Source organism: Trichechus manatus, unplaced genomic scaffold (assembly GCF_000243295.1).
Source record: "Trichechus manatus latirostris isolate Lorelei unplaced genomic scaffold, TriManLat1.0 scaffold00117, whole genome shotgun sequence".
Classification (NCBI taxonomy): Eukaryota; Metazoa; Chordata; class Mammalia; order Sirenia; family Trichechidae; genus Trichechus; species Trichechus manatus.
The window spans coordinates 6,419,890-6,438,691 of NW_004444053.1; the positions used below are offsets into that span (position 1 = coordinate 6,419,890).

The window sequence follows — 18,802 nt, forward strand, 5'->3', positions numbered from 1 at the left end:
CACACACAGAGTTTTTTGTTTCCCTTCATTAGAATTTAGCTTCATTGTTTTTTTCTCTACTAAATCTCTAGTTTCTACAACAGTGCCTGAAAAGTAGGAGGAACTCGGTAAATATTAGCCAAATTAGTAAATGAATACAGGCATCTCTAAATCTGTCTGAGGTTTGAGGTGATCATTTACAATTCTAATCCTTCAATTTCAAGATAAAAAGCATTTCAGGGGTTCAGGAATGAATATAAAATCTAATTTGAAAATCACATTGATTTTACAACCGTGTGGGAAGGATGTTAGTTTCAAACTGAGAAAGCAAGCAGGCGCCATCTAGTGGTAACAAACTAAGTCCACATTTGTGTTACTTATATTTACTGATTAGTAACAGACTATATGAAGAACGTGGCATTAGGATTGGAGGAAGACTCATTAACAGCCTACATTATGCAGATGACACAACCTTGCTTGCTGAAAGAGAAGAGGACTTGAAGCACTTACTGATGAGGATCAGAGAGCTACAGCAATCAGTATGGATTACACCTCAACATAAAGAAAAAAATCCTCACCACTGGACCAGTAAATAAGCAACATCATGATAAATGGGGAAAAGGTTGAAGGTGTCGAGGATTTCATTTTACTTGGATCCACAGTGAACACGCGTGGAAGCAGCAGTCAAGAAATCAAATGACGCGTTGCCTTGGACAAATCTGCTGCAAAAGACCTCTTTAAAGTGTTGAAAAGCAAAGATGTCACCTTGAAGACTAAAGTGCGCCTGATTCTAGCCATGATGTTTTCAGTAACCTCATATGCATGTGAAAGCTGGACAATGAATAAGGAATACCAAAGAAGAATTGATGCCTGTGAATTGTGGTGTTGGCGAAGAATATTGAATATACCATGGACTGCCAAAAGAACGTACAAATCTGTCTTGGAAGAAGTACAGCCAGAGTGCTCCTTAGAAGCAAGGATGGTGAGGCTTCATCTCACATACTTTGGACATGTTGTCAAGAGGGATCAGTCCCCGGAGCAAGACATCATGCTTGGTAAAGTAGAGGGTTAGCGAAAAAGATGAAGACCCTCAATGAGATGGACTGACACAGTGGCTGCAACAATGGGCTCAAGCATAACGATTGTGAGGATGTCCCAGGACTGAGTAGTGTTTTGTTCTGTTGCACATGGGGTCTCTATGAGTTGGAGCCGACTCAAGTGCACCTGACAATGACAACAGATAAAGTCACTATGAGTTGGAATCGAATCAATGGCAGTGGGTAACATAATGGAAAACGTGGTCCCTGATCTTATTAATTCTATGAAAGTAGTTGTTGTGTTAACCCTAAGTCCTCAACCACAGACTGTATTTAAATGGAAAAATACAATTCCATTTCTTATTAATTACCTGGACTCATTTTTACTTATTCATTTTTGTTTCGTTAGTTTCTGGGATCTGACTTCTTTTGTTCCTCTTTATTTTTCTTTTTGTTTTGTCTTCTACTTCTGTTACCCAAATTCTTAAGTTCATATGGTACTGGAGTAAGCATTGAGTGGGTAATTTATATTCTAATAAAAAACAGCACCTCTGATGGGGCAAATGTGAAAGAATATGCCAAATGACGAGTAATCTCTTCAGGCCAAACTTCCCGAAGCCTATAGAGGCTTTCTTGTGTATACTTCCACCATTAGAGGACCCAGCTTTCAGGAATCTTAGCTTACCATTTTTCAGAAGTGGTGCATATTATTATATGGAGAAACTAAACTAGAATGATATTCACACCCATACACGTTGTCTGGAAAGATAGAAATTAAGTCTCTGACTCTCATTCTAACACTTGAAAAGTTAGATCATTTCATTTCTTTGGTAAATTAAGCATGAACTTGTTCCACATTGAGAGTCTGCAGTTTTTGCAGTGTTGAGTAGATGAGGTGTTGCTGAGAAATCTACCTTTGCCACCAGGAGCCCTGACCAATGAACAGAAAAGCCAGGAAAGGGGGTGGGAGGAGCCCAGGAAGGAGATGAACTCTGTGTGCAACACCCGAATCATTCCCCAGCCTTTTCACATAGAAGACTTGTCTGAGCAGCTCCAGAGGGCAAAAGCTCTACCAATGGAATATGACAAGAAAGCAGATTTTATGTCAATATAAGGAAAATATTTTCCAATAAGAGTTTTTTCCAAAGGGATCAGAGCCTGAGTTCCCCATCAATGAGTGACTTCAAGCAGAGGGTAGAGGGTAAGTTACCAGGGATTTGTTGAAGCTATTAAGATTCTCTGATTTTCTGAAAGACTTTTCTTTCCCACACATTGAAATCCTTCCTGCTCTTCAGTAACTCAGTTCCTATCCCCCTCTGTTTTTTGGGCTTGAAGCCATCTCTCCTACCTCTCCCTTTCCTATCATTTACATGCAAATCAGCACTCATTACATGCTGCCTTGTGTGCTAGCTTTTTTCTCTGTGATAAAATCTTTAGCTTCCCAAGTTGATGCTAAGCTCCTTGAAGAGAGAGGACCACACCTTATATTCGGCTGTCTCTCCTACTGGCCTTGCCAAGGTTGGTGCAGTTTAAATGTTGGGCCCAACCTGCCCAACATTAGTCTAATTTTGGTAGAGCAATTCTTCAACCATATTAGAGAAGCTAAAATATTTGTTAAAAATTGTTCTCTTAAAAAAATTTTTCGTAAATTTTTAGATTTAGTAGTACCAAAAAACCAAAGAAACAAACAAGCAAAACAAATGTGTTGCTGCTGAGTTGATTCTGACTCACGGTGACCCTATATATTACCGAGTACAACTGCTCCATAGGGTTTTCTTAGCTGCAGACTTTACAGAAGCAGATATCCAGACCTTTCTTTTGTGACACCACTGGGTGGTTTCAAACTTCCAACCTATAGATTAGTAGTTGAGTGCAAACCGTTTGTGCCACTCAGGGACCTTCTGATAGTACCAGTTTCCCTGTTTATAGGAGTCCTGAGTGGTGCAGGTGGTTAGCATGATCGGCTGCTGACCAGAAGGTTGGAGGTTCAAATCCACCGAGAGGCTCTCAGAAGAAAGGCCTGCCAATCTGCTTCTGAAAAATCAGCCATTGAAAACCCTGTGGAGCACAGTTCTACTCTGACACACATGGGGTCACCATGAGGCAGAATTGACTCCACAGGAACTGGTTTGGTTTCCCTGTATATACTTGGTATCTCTGGAAGTAGGAGTAGAAATTGACAATACAACAGTTGGTAGAATGTTACTGAAATAAAAACTAGTTTGCTGTTCTTTTTAGTTAAGAGTTTTTCCTTCTGCCTACAGATACTGATCATTATTATTATTAGTATAACTTAGATTGCAGGTAGTTTCTTTTTGATGTAATATTCTCTATCTTTTTTTTCTTTTTAAAAAATGTCATTTTAATTACACAAGTTGACATGGCATTTTTAATAGTACATTTTTAAGCTAAAATATCCTGTATATTCTTTTTAAAGAGTTAAGCAAACTTTATTTCTAAATTTTTCTCCTTTAGCCCTGGTGGTACAGAGCTCAGGCTACTAACCAAAAGCTTGGCAGTTCAAATCCACCAGTCCCTCCTTGGAAACCCTATAGGGAAGTTCTACTCTGTCCTATAGGGTCGCTATGAGTTGGAATCGACTCAACGGCAACAGGTTTTTTAAGCTATGTTTATACAACTTAGCATTCCTTCTTAACAAAGTGGTGATATCAAAAAAGAAAATGTTAATAGGATTAGTGGGTGGGCTTTGTGTGTCCTCTGGATCTAATTTCTTTGACGATCAGATGCTGTTGTTTGCTTTATCATTTGGAATGCCAAAATTATCTTTGAATTATTTAATAGATTACATGATTTAACCACTGCTAATAGTGGTTAGGAAAACCTTGGTGGCATAGTGATTAAGTGCTATGGCTCCTAACCAAAAGGTCGGCAGTTCAAATCCACCAGGCGCTCCTTGGAAACTCTATTGGGCAGTTCCACTCTGTCCCTATAGGGTTGCTGTGAGTCAGAATTGACTCAACGGCAACGAGTTTGGTTTTGGTTTTTTTAAATAGTGGTTAGAGAGCTTGGCTGCTAACCAAAAGGTCAGCAGTTCGAATCCACCAGGGGCTCCTTGGAAACCTTATGGTGCAGTTCTGCTCTGTCCTACAGGATCCCTATGAGTCAGAATCAGATTTGGTTTGGTTTTTGGTATAGTACTTATTGCTTGACTAAAAATTAGCAAATTTAGCATCTTTAATATTTTTGCTATGCTTAATATTTCTAAAGTATAAACTGTGATTCTTAGTAACTGCAGGCTTTTTTTTTTCATTTTAACAGATAATTTGACTTGTAATTAAAGAAACATTGTTTCCTTATAATTATGGCTACAGCATGTGAATTTAGGTTGTATTAATTTGTCTTTTGTAGAATATGCTGAATTTCTACACTGCAAAGGAAAAAAATTTACAGATTTTGATGAAGTTCGCCATGAGATTGAAGCAGAAACAGATCGAGTGACTGGAATGAATAAAGGCATTTCCTCCATTCCCATTAACTTACGAGTCTATTCCCCACATGGTAAGTGAAATAATAAAACTCCGATTCTTTTCCTCAAATTCTTACTACATTAATTAACATACATTATTTGTAGAGAGGATAATTTGTTCTCCCAAAAAGTATTGGGCTTCTGCAGTAGTGTTTGGATACTGCTAGAAATAGTATACTCCAAACAGCTTATAGCTTTATTACTGGGAAGGCAGGAGGAGATGGCTTTTTAATCATTTTAAAATTTTCCTTTATGTTTATTATAAACTTTTAGAATTCAGTGGGGTATGCATGGAAACTTCTGTTCTTAATACCTTCAGAGGTTACAAAAATCTTGGAGGTACTTGGTAATATGGTTTAATCTTGCCCTGTTGGATTTCCTCATGGCCATGAATATTTATTCTCTTTTTGAGGAATCAACTGCTTTTTTTAAGATTGTCTGCAGAAACTTATAAACTAGATAATCACCTTGTGGTATGTGATGGGAAATAGCCTCTATTCTGACTAAATCTTTGGTGGGACAGATTTTAGTTTTTAATTCCCTACCTAGCTCTGTTACTTTTTAATTCCCTACCCCGCTGTTTTCTTTTAAAGCAGAGCATGAACGGCAAAGGCTCAGTTATATCTTCCCAGGAGGACTTGGTGCTAACACTGTTGTGTACACAGAGAAAAACAGCTAGATTGGGCTGGAGTCAGAATTGCCATTAATTCAGGAGCAGTTCCTTACCCTACCAGGTTGTGCTCTAATCTTTGATAGCATGCTCTGTGAGCATGGTTATACAGCCTGCAGTACCCTGTCGGCACCACGGTGCTTAACACTTTCCAACAGGTTAAGTGGCAAAACCTCTATAAACAACATATGAAGCTTTTGATGGAAAAGACACATCTTACCCTGAGTACTTTTACAACATTCTAAGGCCATGTATAAGACTGACAGACACCATATGCATTATTGTTCAGTGTTTTAATTATAACCCCCTGGTTACGGATATGACAGCTCTCTGAGAAGACTGTTATGCCTGCAAATCAGTGCCTTTCGAATTATGTTGACATGATCATTTGGCATAGTACAATCATGTCATAAAAATAGAGGAAACTAGCAAAGTTGTTTTATATTCTGTGCTTTTTATTCTACATACTTGGATTGCCGTTATTCAGAGGCACAATATACAGAACTGAGCTTCTTTTATCTCCATTAAGTGACAGATAACCCTGCATTGTTGCTGTCTCCTAGCATTAAGGGTGTATGTAAAATACTTTTATCCTTTCCACCCAGTGTTAAATCTAACCCTGATCGACCTACCTGGAATTACTAAAGTGCCCGTGGGAGATCAGCCACCAGATATTGAGTATCAGCTCAGAGAAATGATTATGCAGTTCATCATGCGGGAGAACTGTTTGATTTTGGCTGTTACCCCAGCCAATACTGATCTTGCAAACTCAGATGCATTGAAACTAGCTAAAGAAGTTGACCCTCAAGGTAAGTGTGTTACTTTTAAAGATGAGATGGAGTTACTTTAAAATGTCAAGAGTTTGAGTATTTTTAAAGGTAACAAATTCTCATGGCTTGATTTTATTATTGCTATAACTAATCACTATTAATATTGTTAATTCTTTTGTCTTTAAGATGCCAAAAGAAAAATAACTATGGAAAATATTTTAACACTTATAAAAATAAATATACATTTCTAAGCCTCATGAACTATTTAAACAAAGTCTATGAAATAAACTGGTACAGCAGAATTCAGACAATCTTTTTAGATTATTGTAAAAGTTAACCTAAATATATTCCCAGAGAATCTTTCTGACTTTTCGTTTGTTTTATTTAAAATAAGCAGTTCTTTTAATGCAAGTAAAATATTATTTAGTTTATACTTATTAAAAATAAATGTATATTCTAAAACTGGGACATTATCTGTTGTTTGCATTTCAGAGTCCAGGAAAGTCCCTTCTTTATGCTGATGTTTTGATTATTTTTCTTTTTTCTGAGCTTAGTAATAACAGTTTATCTTTAGAGACCCCAGTGATGGTCTTAGTGTGTGTCTGTTAAAAGTAGTTATGCATGAGCACTCAGTTGTGTGTCCTTTGAATGTGGATCCACATGTTCTCCAATTATATGAATTTTTATTGTATTTTATTATGCTTTAGGTGAAAGTTTATAGCGCAAATTAGTTTCTCATTCAAAAATTTATACACAAATTGTTTGTGACATTAGTTGCAATCCCCACAATATGTCAGCACTCCCCCCTTTTCCCTTTCCACTCTGGTTTCCCTGTGTCCATTCGTTCAGTTTTCCTGTCTCTTCCTACCTTCTGGTCTTTGCTTTTGGGCAAGTGTTGCCATTTGATCTTGTATACTTGATTGAACTGAGGAGCACATTCCTCACATGTGTTTTTGTTTATTTTATAGGCCTGTCTAATCTTTGACTGATAGGTGGAATTCGAGAGAGGCTTCAGTTCTGAGTTAGCAGGGTGTCTGGGGGCTGTAGTCTTAGGGGTTCCTCCAGTCTCTGTCAGACCAGTAAGTCTGTCTTTTTTTTGTGAATTTGAATTTTGTTCTACATTTTTCTCCCGCTCTGTTAGGGACCCTCTATTGTGATCCCTGTCAGAGTGGTTGGTGGTGGTAGCTGGGCATTATCTAGTTCTTCTGGGCTCATGCTGGTGGAGGCTGTGGTTCATGTGATCCATTAGTCCTTTGGACTAATATTTTCCTTGTGTCTTTGGTTTTCTTCATTCTGCTTTGCACCGGACAGGATGGAACCAGTAGCTGTATCTCAGATGGCCGCTCACAAGCTTTTAAGACCCTAGACACTACTCACCAAAGTGGGATGTAGAACATTTGCTTTATGAACTATCTTATATCAATTGACGTAGATGTTCCCTGAGATCATGGTCCCCAGCCCTCTGTCCTGGTAACTTGGTCCCTCAAATTGTTTGGATGTGTCTAGGAAGCTTCTATGACTTTGTCTTGAACAAATTCTGTTGACTTCGCCAGTATTATGTGTTGTCTTTCCTTTCACCAAAGTTAACTCTAGTCTACTATCTAGTTAGTGATTTCCCCCCCACCTCTCCCCTTCCTCGTCACCATCAAAGATTGTTTTTTTCTGTGTGTAAACCTTTCCCTGGGTATTTATAATAGAGGTCTCATATAGTATTTGTCCTTTTGTGATTGATTTCACTAACATAATGTCCTCCAGATTCATCCATATTGTGAGATGTGTCACGGATTCATCATGGTTCTTTATCGTTGTGTATATTGCATTGTGTGTATGTACCATAATTTGTTTATCCATTCATCTGTTGATGAGCACTTAGGTTGTTTTCATCATTTTGCTATTGTGAATAAATGCTGCAGTGAACATGGGTGTGCATATGTCTATTCGTGTGACAGCTCTTATTTCACTAAGATATATTCCTAGGAGTGGGATTGCTGGTTTGTATGGTATTTTTATTTCTCACTTTTTAAGGAGGTGCTATATTGTTTTCCGTAGTAGTTGGACCATTTTACATTCCCACCAGCAGTGCATAAGAGTTCCAGTCTCTTTGCAACCTTTCCAACATTTGTTTTGTTTTTTGATTAGTACCAGTAATGTTGGGGTGAGATGGTATCTCATTGTAGTTTTGATTTGCATTTATCTAATGACTAATTATCATGAGCATTTCCTCATGTGTCTGTTAGCATGCCTGAATGTCTTCTTTGGTGGAGTGTCGGTCCATATACTTTGCACATTTTTTGATTGGATTATTTGTCTTTTTTGTTGTTGAGGTGTTGACGTATTCTATAAATTTTAGAGATTAGACCCTTGTCAGATATGTCGTAGCCAAATTTTTTTTCCCAGTCTGTAGGTCTCTTTACTCTTTTGATGAAGTCTTATGATGAGCGTAAGTGTTTAATTTTTAGGAGCTCCCAGTTATCTAGTTTATCTTCTGGTTTGTATTGTATTCAATTTATTTGGGTTTATATTTAGGTCTTTGATCCATTTTCAGTTAGTTTTATGTATGTTGTGAGGTATGGGTCCTGTTTCGTTTTTTTACAAATGGACGTCCAGTTTTGCTAGCATGATTCTTTAAAAAGACTGTCCTTTCCCTGTTTAACGGACTTTGGTCCTTTGTCAAAGATCAGCAGACCATAGGTAGATGAATTTACATCTGGATTCTCAATTCTGTTCTGTTGGTCTATGTGTCTTTCATTGTACCAGTAGCAGGCTGTTTTGACTACTGTGACCGTACAGTAGGTTCTGAGATCAAATAGCGTGAGGCCTCCTACTTTGTTCGTTTTCTTCAATAATGCTTTGCTTATGTGCGGCGTCTTCCCTTTCCATGTAAAGTTGATGATTAGTTTTTCCATCTTGTTAAAGAATGCTGTTGGTATTTCGATTGAGATTGCATTATGTCTTTAGATCGCTTTGGGTAGAACTGACATTTTCACAATGTTGAATCTTTCTATCCATGAGCATGGTATGTTTTTCCATTTATGTAGGTCTCTTGGTTTGTGAAATAACATTTTGTAGTTTCCTTGGTTGGATTTATTCCTAAACATTTTATCTTTTTAGGGGCTATTATAAATAGTATTGTTTTCCTGATTTCCGTTTCAAAGTTCTCTTTGTTGGTGATAAAATCTGATTTTTGTATGTTGATCTTGTATTTGGCTACTCTGCTGAGTCTTTCGATTAGTTCCAGTAGTTGTCTTGTGGAATTTTTGGGGTTCTCTATGTATAGGATCATATCATCTGTGAATAGGATTAGTTTTACTTCTTCCTTTCCAATTTGGATGCCCTTTATCTCTTTTTCCTACCTTATTGTTCTAGCTAGGACTTACAGCACAATGTTGAATAGCAGTGGTGATAAAAGGTGTCCTAGTCTTGTTCCTGTTCTCAGGGGGAATGCTTTCAGCCTCTCTCCATAGAGAATGATGTTGGCTGTTGGTTTTGCATAAATGCCCTTTATTATGTTGAAAAATTTCTCTTCTGTTCCTGTTTTATTGAGAGTTTTTATCCTGAGTGGGTGTTGGACTTTATCAGATAGATAGCTTTTCTGCATCGAGATGATCTTGTGATTCTTTTTTAATTTTATTTGTGTGGTGGATTATGTTGATTGATTTTCTTATGTTGAATCATCCTTGCGTACTTGGTATGAATCCCACTTCGTCATGGTGTATTATATTTTTGATATGATGCTGAATTCTATTGGCTAGAATGGGAGATATTGGTCTGTAATGTTCTTTTTTTTGTGGTGTCTTTGCCTGGCTTCAATATCAGGTTTATTCTAGCTTCAAAGAATAAATTAGAGAGTATTCCTTCCTTTTCTATGCTCTGAAATAGTTTGAGTAGTATTGGTGTGAGCTCTTCTCTCAGTGTTTGGTAGAATTCTCCAGTGAAGATGTCCATGCCAGGTTTTTTGTTGTTTTTGTTGTTGGAATGTTTTTATTACCTCTTCAATCTCTTCTCTTGTTATGGGTCAGTTCAGATTTTCTATCTCAGTTTGTGTTAGTTTAGGTAGGTAGTGTGTTTCTGGAAATGCATCCATTTCCTATAGGTTCTCAAATTTGTTGAAGTGCAATTTTTCATAGTATTCTTTTTTTTTTTGACTTTTTAAAAATTGTACTTTATGTGAAAACAGTTAATACACAAATAATTTGTGACATTGGTTGCCAACCCTGTGATGTGTCAACACTCTCTTCTTTGCCCCAGTTTCCCTGTTTCCATTTGTCCAGTTTTCCTGTCCCTTCCTGCCTTCTTGTCTTTGCTTTTGAGCTGGTGCAGCCATTAGTTTCCTATGCATGGATTGAACCATAAAGCATGTTCCTCACGTGTGTTATTGTTGGCCCTATAAAGAACTAAAAAAAAAAACAACAATGAATCTGTTGCCGTAGATTTGATTCTGACTCATAGCAACCCTATAGGACAGAGTAGAACTGCCCTATAGGATTTCCAAGGGGTGCCTGGTCAATTCGGACTGCTGATCTTTTGGTTAGGAGCTGAACTCTTAACCACTATGCCCCCAGGATTTCCACTGCCCTATAGAACTGTCTGATCTTTGGCTGAAGGGTGAACCTCAGGAGTGAGTTCAGTACTGAGTTAAAAGGGTGTCTGGGGGCCATACTTTCAGTGTTTCTCCAGTCTCTGTCAGACCAGAAAGCCTGTTTTTTTTTTTTTTTTTGTTTTTGTGAATTTGAATTTTGTTCTACGTTTTTCCCCCACTTTGTCCGGTACCCTCTATTGTGATCCCTGCCAGAGCAGCTGGTTGTGGTAACTGGGCAGCATCTAGTTTTTCTGGGCTCAGTCTGGCGGAGGTTATGGTAGTTGTGGTCCATTAGCCCTTTGTACTAATCTTTCCCTTGTGTCTTTGGTCTTCTTCATTCTCCTTTGTTCCAGCCTGGATGGGACCAGTAGATGTATCTTAGATGACCTCTTGCAGGCTTTTAAGACACCAAATGCTACTCACCACAGTTGGATGTAGAACAATTTCTTTATAGACTATGTTATACCAGTTGAACTAGATGTCCCCTGAGACCATAGTCCCCAATTTTTCATGGTATTCTGTTATGATCCTTTTTCTTTCAATTGGGTCTGTTGTAATGTCCCCTTTTCTTATTTGTTTTTTTGTTTTTTTTTTTTTGCTTTCTTTTCCGTTTTTCTTTTGTCAGTTTCGCCAGGGGTTTGTCAGTTTTGTTTATCTTCTGAAAGAGCCAACTTTTGGTCTTGTTGATTCTTTCTATTGTTTTTGTTCTATGTTTCATTTATTTCTGCTCCAGTCTTTGTTATTTCCTTTCTGCTGGTTCCTGTGGGCTTTTTTTTTTTTTTTTTCTGTTCTCTATTTGTTCAAGTTGTAGGGATAACATTTTGATTTTGGCCTTTTCTCTCTTTTTTGGTGTGTGTGTTTATTGCTTTAAATTGACCTCTGAGCACTGCCTTTGCTGTGTCTCAAAGGTTTTGGTATGATGGGTTTTCACTCTCATTTGATTTAGGAATTTGATTTCTTCTATTACCCACTTGTTTTTAAGCAAAATGTTATTCACTTTCCTTGTATTTTTCTTTTGTTCTTCCCTTTATTGATTTCTACTTTTGTGGTGTTGTGATCAGAGAGAATGCTTTGTATTATTTTCATGTTTTGGATTTTATTGAGGATTGCTTTGTGGCCTAAAATGTGATGTATTCTGGAGAATGTTCTATGTATGTTGGAAAAGAACATATACTTTGCTGCTGTTTGGTAGAGTGTTCTATATATGTCTGTGATGTCAAGTAAGTTGTTTGTGTGTGGCCTTTAGATCTTTTTTATCTTTGTTGAGCTCTTTATAGGTGTTCCGTCCTTTACCAAGAGTGGTATGTTGACATCTACTATTATTGTAGAACTGTCTATTTCTCTTTTCAGTGCTGTTAACTTTTTTTTTTTTAAATGTGTCTTGGAGCCCTGTTGAGTGTGTAGATATTTATGAGGGTTATGACTTCTTGGTGGATTGTGCCTTTAATGGAAACCCTGGTGGTGTAGTGGTTACGAGCTATGTCTCCTAACCAAAAGGTCAGCAGTTCACATCCACTAGGTGCTCCTTGGGAACTCTATGGGGCAGTTGTACTCTGTGCTATAGGGTTACTATTAGTCGGAATTGACTTGATGGCAATGGGTTTAATTTTTTGTCCCTTTAATGATTATATAATGTTCTTCCTTGTCTTTTATGGTGAATTTTGCCTTGAAGTCTGTTTTATCTGAGATTAGTATTGCCATTCCTGCTCTTTTTTGGTTACTGTTTGCTTGATACATTTTTTTCCATCCTTTGATTTTTATATATTTATGTCTTTCTGTCTAAGGTGTGTCTCTTGTATGCTGCATATTGATGGGTCGTGTTTTTGTATCCATTCGCCACTCTGACTCTTTACGGGTTCATTTAAGCCATTTACATTTAGTTCGCTTATCAATAGGTAAGAGTTTATTGCTGTCATATTTTTTTTTTTCTGTAGTGCTGATGTTTTCTTTGTTCCTCTTACTTTCCTGTGCTGAGTTCCTTTTGTTTGTGGATTTTCTTTTGTTTCGTTATTATAGATTTTGTGTTTACCGAGTCTTTATGTTTTCCTTTTTTCTTCTGTTAAGTAGGTTTGTTAACTTTTTTTGTTCTCAGACTGGAATATCAATTGACGTATCTTCAAGTGTGCCTATTCTTTCTTCTGCCTGCTCAGATCTGCTTTTGAGCCCCTCTAGTGAATCTTTATCTTCAGTTATTTTATTTTTTATCTCCATCATTTCTGTTTGGCTCCTTTTTAAGAATTATTTATATCTCTTAATTGATATTCTATTCTCTGTTTGGTGAAACACCATCTTTATACTTTTTCTTTAGTTCTTTAGATATGGTTTTCTTTAGTTCTTTGAACATATTTAACATAGTTAATTTAAAGTGTTTGTCTAGCGGCTTCAATATCTAGGCTTCTTCAGTGATAGTTTCTACTGACTAACAATTTTCCTTAATTAAATTTTGATTAAAATTAAAACAAGTCCACGAGAGCCAAATTATGATGCTGTGTATATCCCACTTGAATTTAGAGGCCATCTCAAGAATAGATTTGATGCTTTAGAACCCTAATGACTGAAGACCACACAAATTGTAGGATGACATCAAGGCCATCATACATGATGAAAGCAAAAGATTATTAAAAAGACAGGAAAGAAAGAAAAGACCAAAATAGATGTCAGAAGAGATGCTAAAACTTGCTCTTGAACATAGAGTAGCTAAAGTGAATGGAAGAAATGATGAAGTAAAACAGCTGAACAGAAGATTTCAGAGGGTGGCTCAGGAAGACAAAGTAAAGTATTATAATGAAATACGCAAAGACCTGGAGTTAGAAAACCAAAAGGGAAGAACACACTCGGCATTTCTCAAGTTGAAAGAACTGAAGAAACAATTCAAACCTCAATTTGCAATATTGAAGGATTTTATGGGCAAAATATTGAACGACACAGGAAGCATCAAACAATGATGGAAGGAATACACAGGAGTCACTGTACCAAAAAGAATTGGTCTACATTCAGCCATTTCAGGAGTTAGCATATGATCAAGAACCAATGGTACTGAAGGAAGAAGTCCAAGCTGCACTGAAGGCATTGGCGAAAAACAAGGCTCCAGGAATTGATGGAATACCAATTGAGATGTTTCAATAAATAGATTCAATGTTGGAAGTGCTCACTTGTCTATGCCAAGAAATTTGGAAGACAGATGTCTGAGTGACCAATTGGAAGAGATACGTGTTTGTGCCTACTCCAAAGAAAGGTGATCCATTGGAATGCAGAAATTGTTGAACAGTATCATTAATATCACACTCAAGTAAAATCTTGCTGAAGATAATTTAAAAATGGTTGCAGCAGTACATCGACAGGGAACTTCCAGAAATTAAAGACAGATTCAGAAGAGGGCGTGGAACGAGGGATATCATTGCTAATGTCATATGAATCTTGGCTGAAAGCAGAGAATAGCAGAAAGATGTTACCTGTGTTTTATTGACTATGCAAAAGCATTTGACTCTGTGGATCATAGCAAATTATGGATAACATTGCGAAGAATGGGAGTTCCAGAACACTTAATTGTGCTCATGTGGAACCTGTACATAGACCAAAAGACAGCCATTCAAACAGAAAAAGGGGATACCACAGGGTTTAAAATCAGGAAAGGTATGCGTCAGGGTTGTATCTTTTACCATACTTATTCATTTTGTATACTGAGCAAATAATCCGAGAAGCTGGACTATATTAAGAAGAACACAGCATCAGAATTGAAGACTCATTAACAATCTGAGATATGTAGCTGACACAACCGTCCTTGTTGAAAGTGAAGAGGACTTGAAGCACTTACTTATGGAGGTCAAAGACTACAGCCTTCAGTATGGATTACACCTCAACATAGGGAAGAGAAAAATCCTCACAACTGGACCAATGAGCAGCATCATCATAAATGGAGGAAAGATTGATGTTGAATGATTTCATTTTACTTGGATCCACCGTTAACACCCATAGAAGCAACAGTCAAGAAATCAAACGACATATCGCATTGGGCAGATCTGCTGCAAAAGACTTCTTTGAAGTGTTGAAAAGCAAAGATGTCACCTCGTGGACTAAGGTGCACCTGACCCAAGCCATGCTATTTTCATCTACCTTACATGCATGGGAAAGCTGGACAATGAATAAGGAAGACCAAAGAAGAATGGATGCCTTTGAATTATGGTGTTGCCGAAGAATATTGAATATACCATGGACAGACAGAAGAACAAATAAATCTGTCTTGTAAGAAGTATGGCCAGAATGCCCTTTAAAAGCAAGGACTGTGAGACTTCATCTCATGTGCTTTGGACATATTAGTAGGAGGACCAGTCCTTAGAGAAGTACATCATGTTGGTAAAGTAAAGGGTCAGTGAAAAAGAAGAAGACCCTCAACCAGATGAATTGACACAGTGGCTGCAACAATGGGCTTAAACATAGCAACGATTGTGAGGATGGCGCAGGACTGGGCAATCTTTTTTTCTGTTGTACATGGGATTGCTATGAGTCAGAGCTGACTTGATGGCACCTGATAATAACAGCAACTATTTTCCTGTGTGGGGGCCATTCTTTCTTGTTTCTTTGCATATCTTGTAATATTTGTTGAAAACTGGACATTTCTAAGCACAGTGATGTGGCACCTCTGGAAATCAGATTTCTCTCCTCTTAAGAGTTTGTTTTTGCTGCTGTTTGTGGTTGTTTTTGCTGCTGCTGCTTGATTAGTGATTTTTTTAAAACTAATTCTGTAAGGTCTGTATTCTTTATCATGAGTGTCCCCTGAAGTTTCTGTTTTGTTTTCTTAGTGGTCACCTAATGATTGGATGGATATTCCCTTAAATGCCTATCCATAAGTCTCCCACCCTTTAGTGAGGGGTTTGGTGTGCATTTTGAGGTATACCTTCAGTGCTCAGTGAGGCAGTTAATAACTCTGCCTTAACCTTCATTTCCTGCATGTGCAAAACCTCAAGGTTATCCGGAGGTGACAGCTTAGGACCTTCGCATGTCTTTCCTGAGCTTTCACACAGTCCCAGACATGTGCATAGTCTTCTAGCATCCCAGGAATTGTCCAAGCTTTTCAAAGGACCTTAAGACCATCTCACTCCCAGATTTTACTCTGAAGTTTTTATTTTTGTTTAAACCAACTTCTAGGTTGCCCCAATGTTTATCACCACCTGAGGAAGCTATGATGTTAAAGAATTGCCACTGATTTTTTTGAAAAATTATTCCTGGTAGTAGGGTGATAACGAGGGCTGTTTGCAGTGAGTAAGCTCTGAATCAGGTCAAATAAAGACAAGCCCAGGGAGTAGATTTTTTAGGGAACCACTAGATAGGTTAAATCATTACATTTTCTGAAAATTGTTATGTTGGTGAACTCTAAACTTGTTCTGTTTCCTTCAGTGACTGCTAGGCTGCTGGTTTTCACTGTGATTGTGGGGTTTTGGTTTTCAATGCTACTGTGGAGCCTAGGGGAGGAGAGTGGGAATAGGGCAAGTTCAGATACCATAAAGCCCATTGTTCTTTCTGAGATTCAGTAGTTTTTCTTGAATAAACTCACCGAAGATTGTTGCAAGCCTTTGGTTAATTTTTAAGAGTTCTGAAAAAGCTCATTTTTATAATTTTGGCCAGTGCTCTTGCTGCTTTTTTGGAGAAGTGGCTTTTTGGATGTCTTTATGCAGCCATTCTCCCTCATTTTGATATCATGTAAGTGTAATAAACAGAAAATTTTCATATAAAACACATTTGAATTGGGATGATGAAGGCCATCTGGTTGTGACACCTGTCACCCTGTTGGTCTTCAGGGTTTATTTGGCTGGTTATGCAGGTGGCCTCTTCTTACCTTACCATTTCATGTACATCTTTTCCTGAAGATTTGCCTGGATGAAGAGGTTGACCTATTTAGATAATAAGGACCATTCTTTATTCCAGAGTGTCTGAATTAGAATCTTATCCACCAAAGTAAATGATTATGTAGTTTTCTGAGAGGTAGTCTGTTTTGGGCAGTAGCTACTTTGTACTAAATTAAGCCTGTTTGAAATAGACTGGCCATTTTCACCTAAGCAGGACTTGGATATATTTGAAATATACGCAGGAAGGTAGTTCATGTTGATATGTTAATTGTAAACTATTTGCATAATGATGTTCAAAATAAAAGCTTCTACAAAATAAATGTGACTATAATTCTGGATTATAGATTTATATTTTCTGTATTGTCATGGATTGAACTGTGTTGCCCCAGAATATGTGTCAGTTTGGCTAGGCCATGATTCCCAGTATTATGTGATTGTCCACCATTTTGTCATCTGATGTGATTTTCTTATACATTGTAAATCTTACCTCTATGATGTTAATGAGGCAGGATTGGAGGCAGTTATGTAAATGAGGCAGGACTCAATCTATAAGAATAGGTTGTGCCTTAAGCCAATCTCTTTTGAGATATAAAAGAGAGAAGTGAGCAGAGAGACATGGGGAAAGAAGCACTGGCAGCACAGCGCATCCTTTGGACCTGGGGTCCCTGCACTGAGAAGCTCCTCAGCCAGGGGAAGATTGATGACAAGGACCTTCCTCCAGAGCTGACAGAGAAAGCCTTCCCCTTGAGCTGGCACCCTGAATTCAGACTGCTAGTCTCCTAAACTGTGAGAGAATAAACTGTTTGTCAGAGGCACCCATGTGTGGTATTTCTGTTATAGCAGCACTAGATAACTAAGACGTATATTAAAAATAAGTTTTAGGATGAAATAATTCTCCTATTATACATACAATCTTCCAAATTTGTGGCTAGATAAAACTCAAGCTTATCTTTGGCATCATTTGTGAAAAATGTTTTTACTGAATGAATGAAGATTTTCAGTAAAAATTTCAAGGGGAATGGTTAAACTATTTAAAAGGTCAAACTTCTAGTCATCAGAATTATTTAATATTTTACATATGTTTTTCTCCTTATAGTGGTCTTAACTTTTCAAGTACTTTGACTTTAGTTTTACCAGAATACTGTGAGGTAGTTGAACAGTTATCCTAGTTGGCGGTGAGGAAGTTTATCTTGGTGATGTGCAGAGAGGTTGAGTATCATGCCTGCAGCCACACAGTGTGTTTGTGATAGGCTTGCCTTCCCGCCCCCGCCCCTTCCCCCCACGTAGTGCTCCTTCTACTTCATCAGACCACTCCTCGATTAATTGCCTTATTAAATAGTACAGATGAAAGAACACAGAGTTTGGAAGCAGATATGTCACTTCCTGGTTGTATGTCCTCAGGCAACTCACTTAACTTCTTTGAACTTCATTACCTCATCTATAAAATGAGATTATAATAAACCTTACCTCAAAAGGTTGCTGTGATAAGATAAATTTAAATGAAAAGATGTTGTAAGCTCTAAAAGGGTAATCAAATGCTAGCAGTTACTTTTCTCTTGAAAGGTTCGAAGGAAACTCTACCAAGCTTTGTTGTTTTATTTATTGTATATAATTTACAGTGGTAATACACCTATCTTTAAGACAATCTATAACATTCTACAGTTCAAACTATGCCCTACGCTATATGAATTAAGACTTGATAACACTTAAAATGAAATTATAATGAGATTATTTTGAGTATTTTAATAATGTATCATAAAAATAATTATAGATTCACCTGCAAACTTCTAGAATAACTGTAGGTGAGAGAGGACCTTAGGCGGGTAGGGGCTGGGATGCAATGGAAGGAGGACCGTCCTTAGCTTGACTTGATATGTTTAAGGCATTGCTCTAGCTGCCACTCACGTGTTTAGAATAAGAGGACAGACTGGGACTCCTGGCAAAGTCTCACCTATGGAGACAGCTTTGCTCACTCTGAGGAGCACTTCCTCCAGCTATTTAGAATTTCTGCTCACGTGCATTAACAATTCAGTCACTCCCTTTGTTAGTTAATTAGTTTGTTGTTCATAGACATGTATAAGGCATCTACTGAGCCAGGCAAAGTGCATGTGGTCAGTAGTGTAAATTTCTATATGTTGTGCCACCTAATAGGACGCTAGACTAGGTAGGTGCTGAATAAATACTCTCTGATTATTTTCTAACCTCTCTCCTTTTTTTTTTTTTAAATAAGCTATTAGTTTTACACTTAATCTTTTCTTATGTGTCAGGCTACAAAAGTCCCCAGAGAAAGATATTACAGGGGATTTGTCTTATCATATGAACATTTTCATGGTTTAGAGAATGTGATTTGGCTCACAGCATATATTGATTCAAGTGAAATGAGTTGTGTAATAACACTGTGTGTCGTATGGTATAATCACAAGTATCTTTCCAGGCA

The 18,802-nt window shown here is 37.5% G+C and overlaps 1 protein-coding gene across 4 annotated transcripts in view; it reads left to right on the plus strand.

Moving 5' to 3' along the window:
• The window catches only part of DNM3 (dynamin 3), a 717,102-nt gene that overhangs the window by 175,247 nt on the left and 523,053 nt on the right, over positions 1 to 18,802 (plus strand). For all 4 annotated transcript variants that reach the window (XM_023738465.1, XM_012557752.2, XM_004384112.3 and 1 more), the window contains exons 3-4: positions 4,386 to 4,535; positions 5,779 to 5,982. In XM_023738465.1, the coding sequence (XP_023594233.1) occupies positions 4,386 to 4,535; positions 5,779 to 5,982 (354 nt within the window). The remainder of the gene's footprint in view (positions 1 to 4,385; positions 4,536 to 5,778; positions 5,983 to 18,802) is intronic.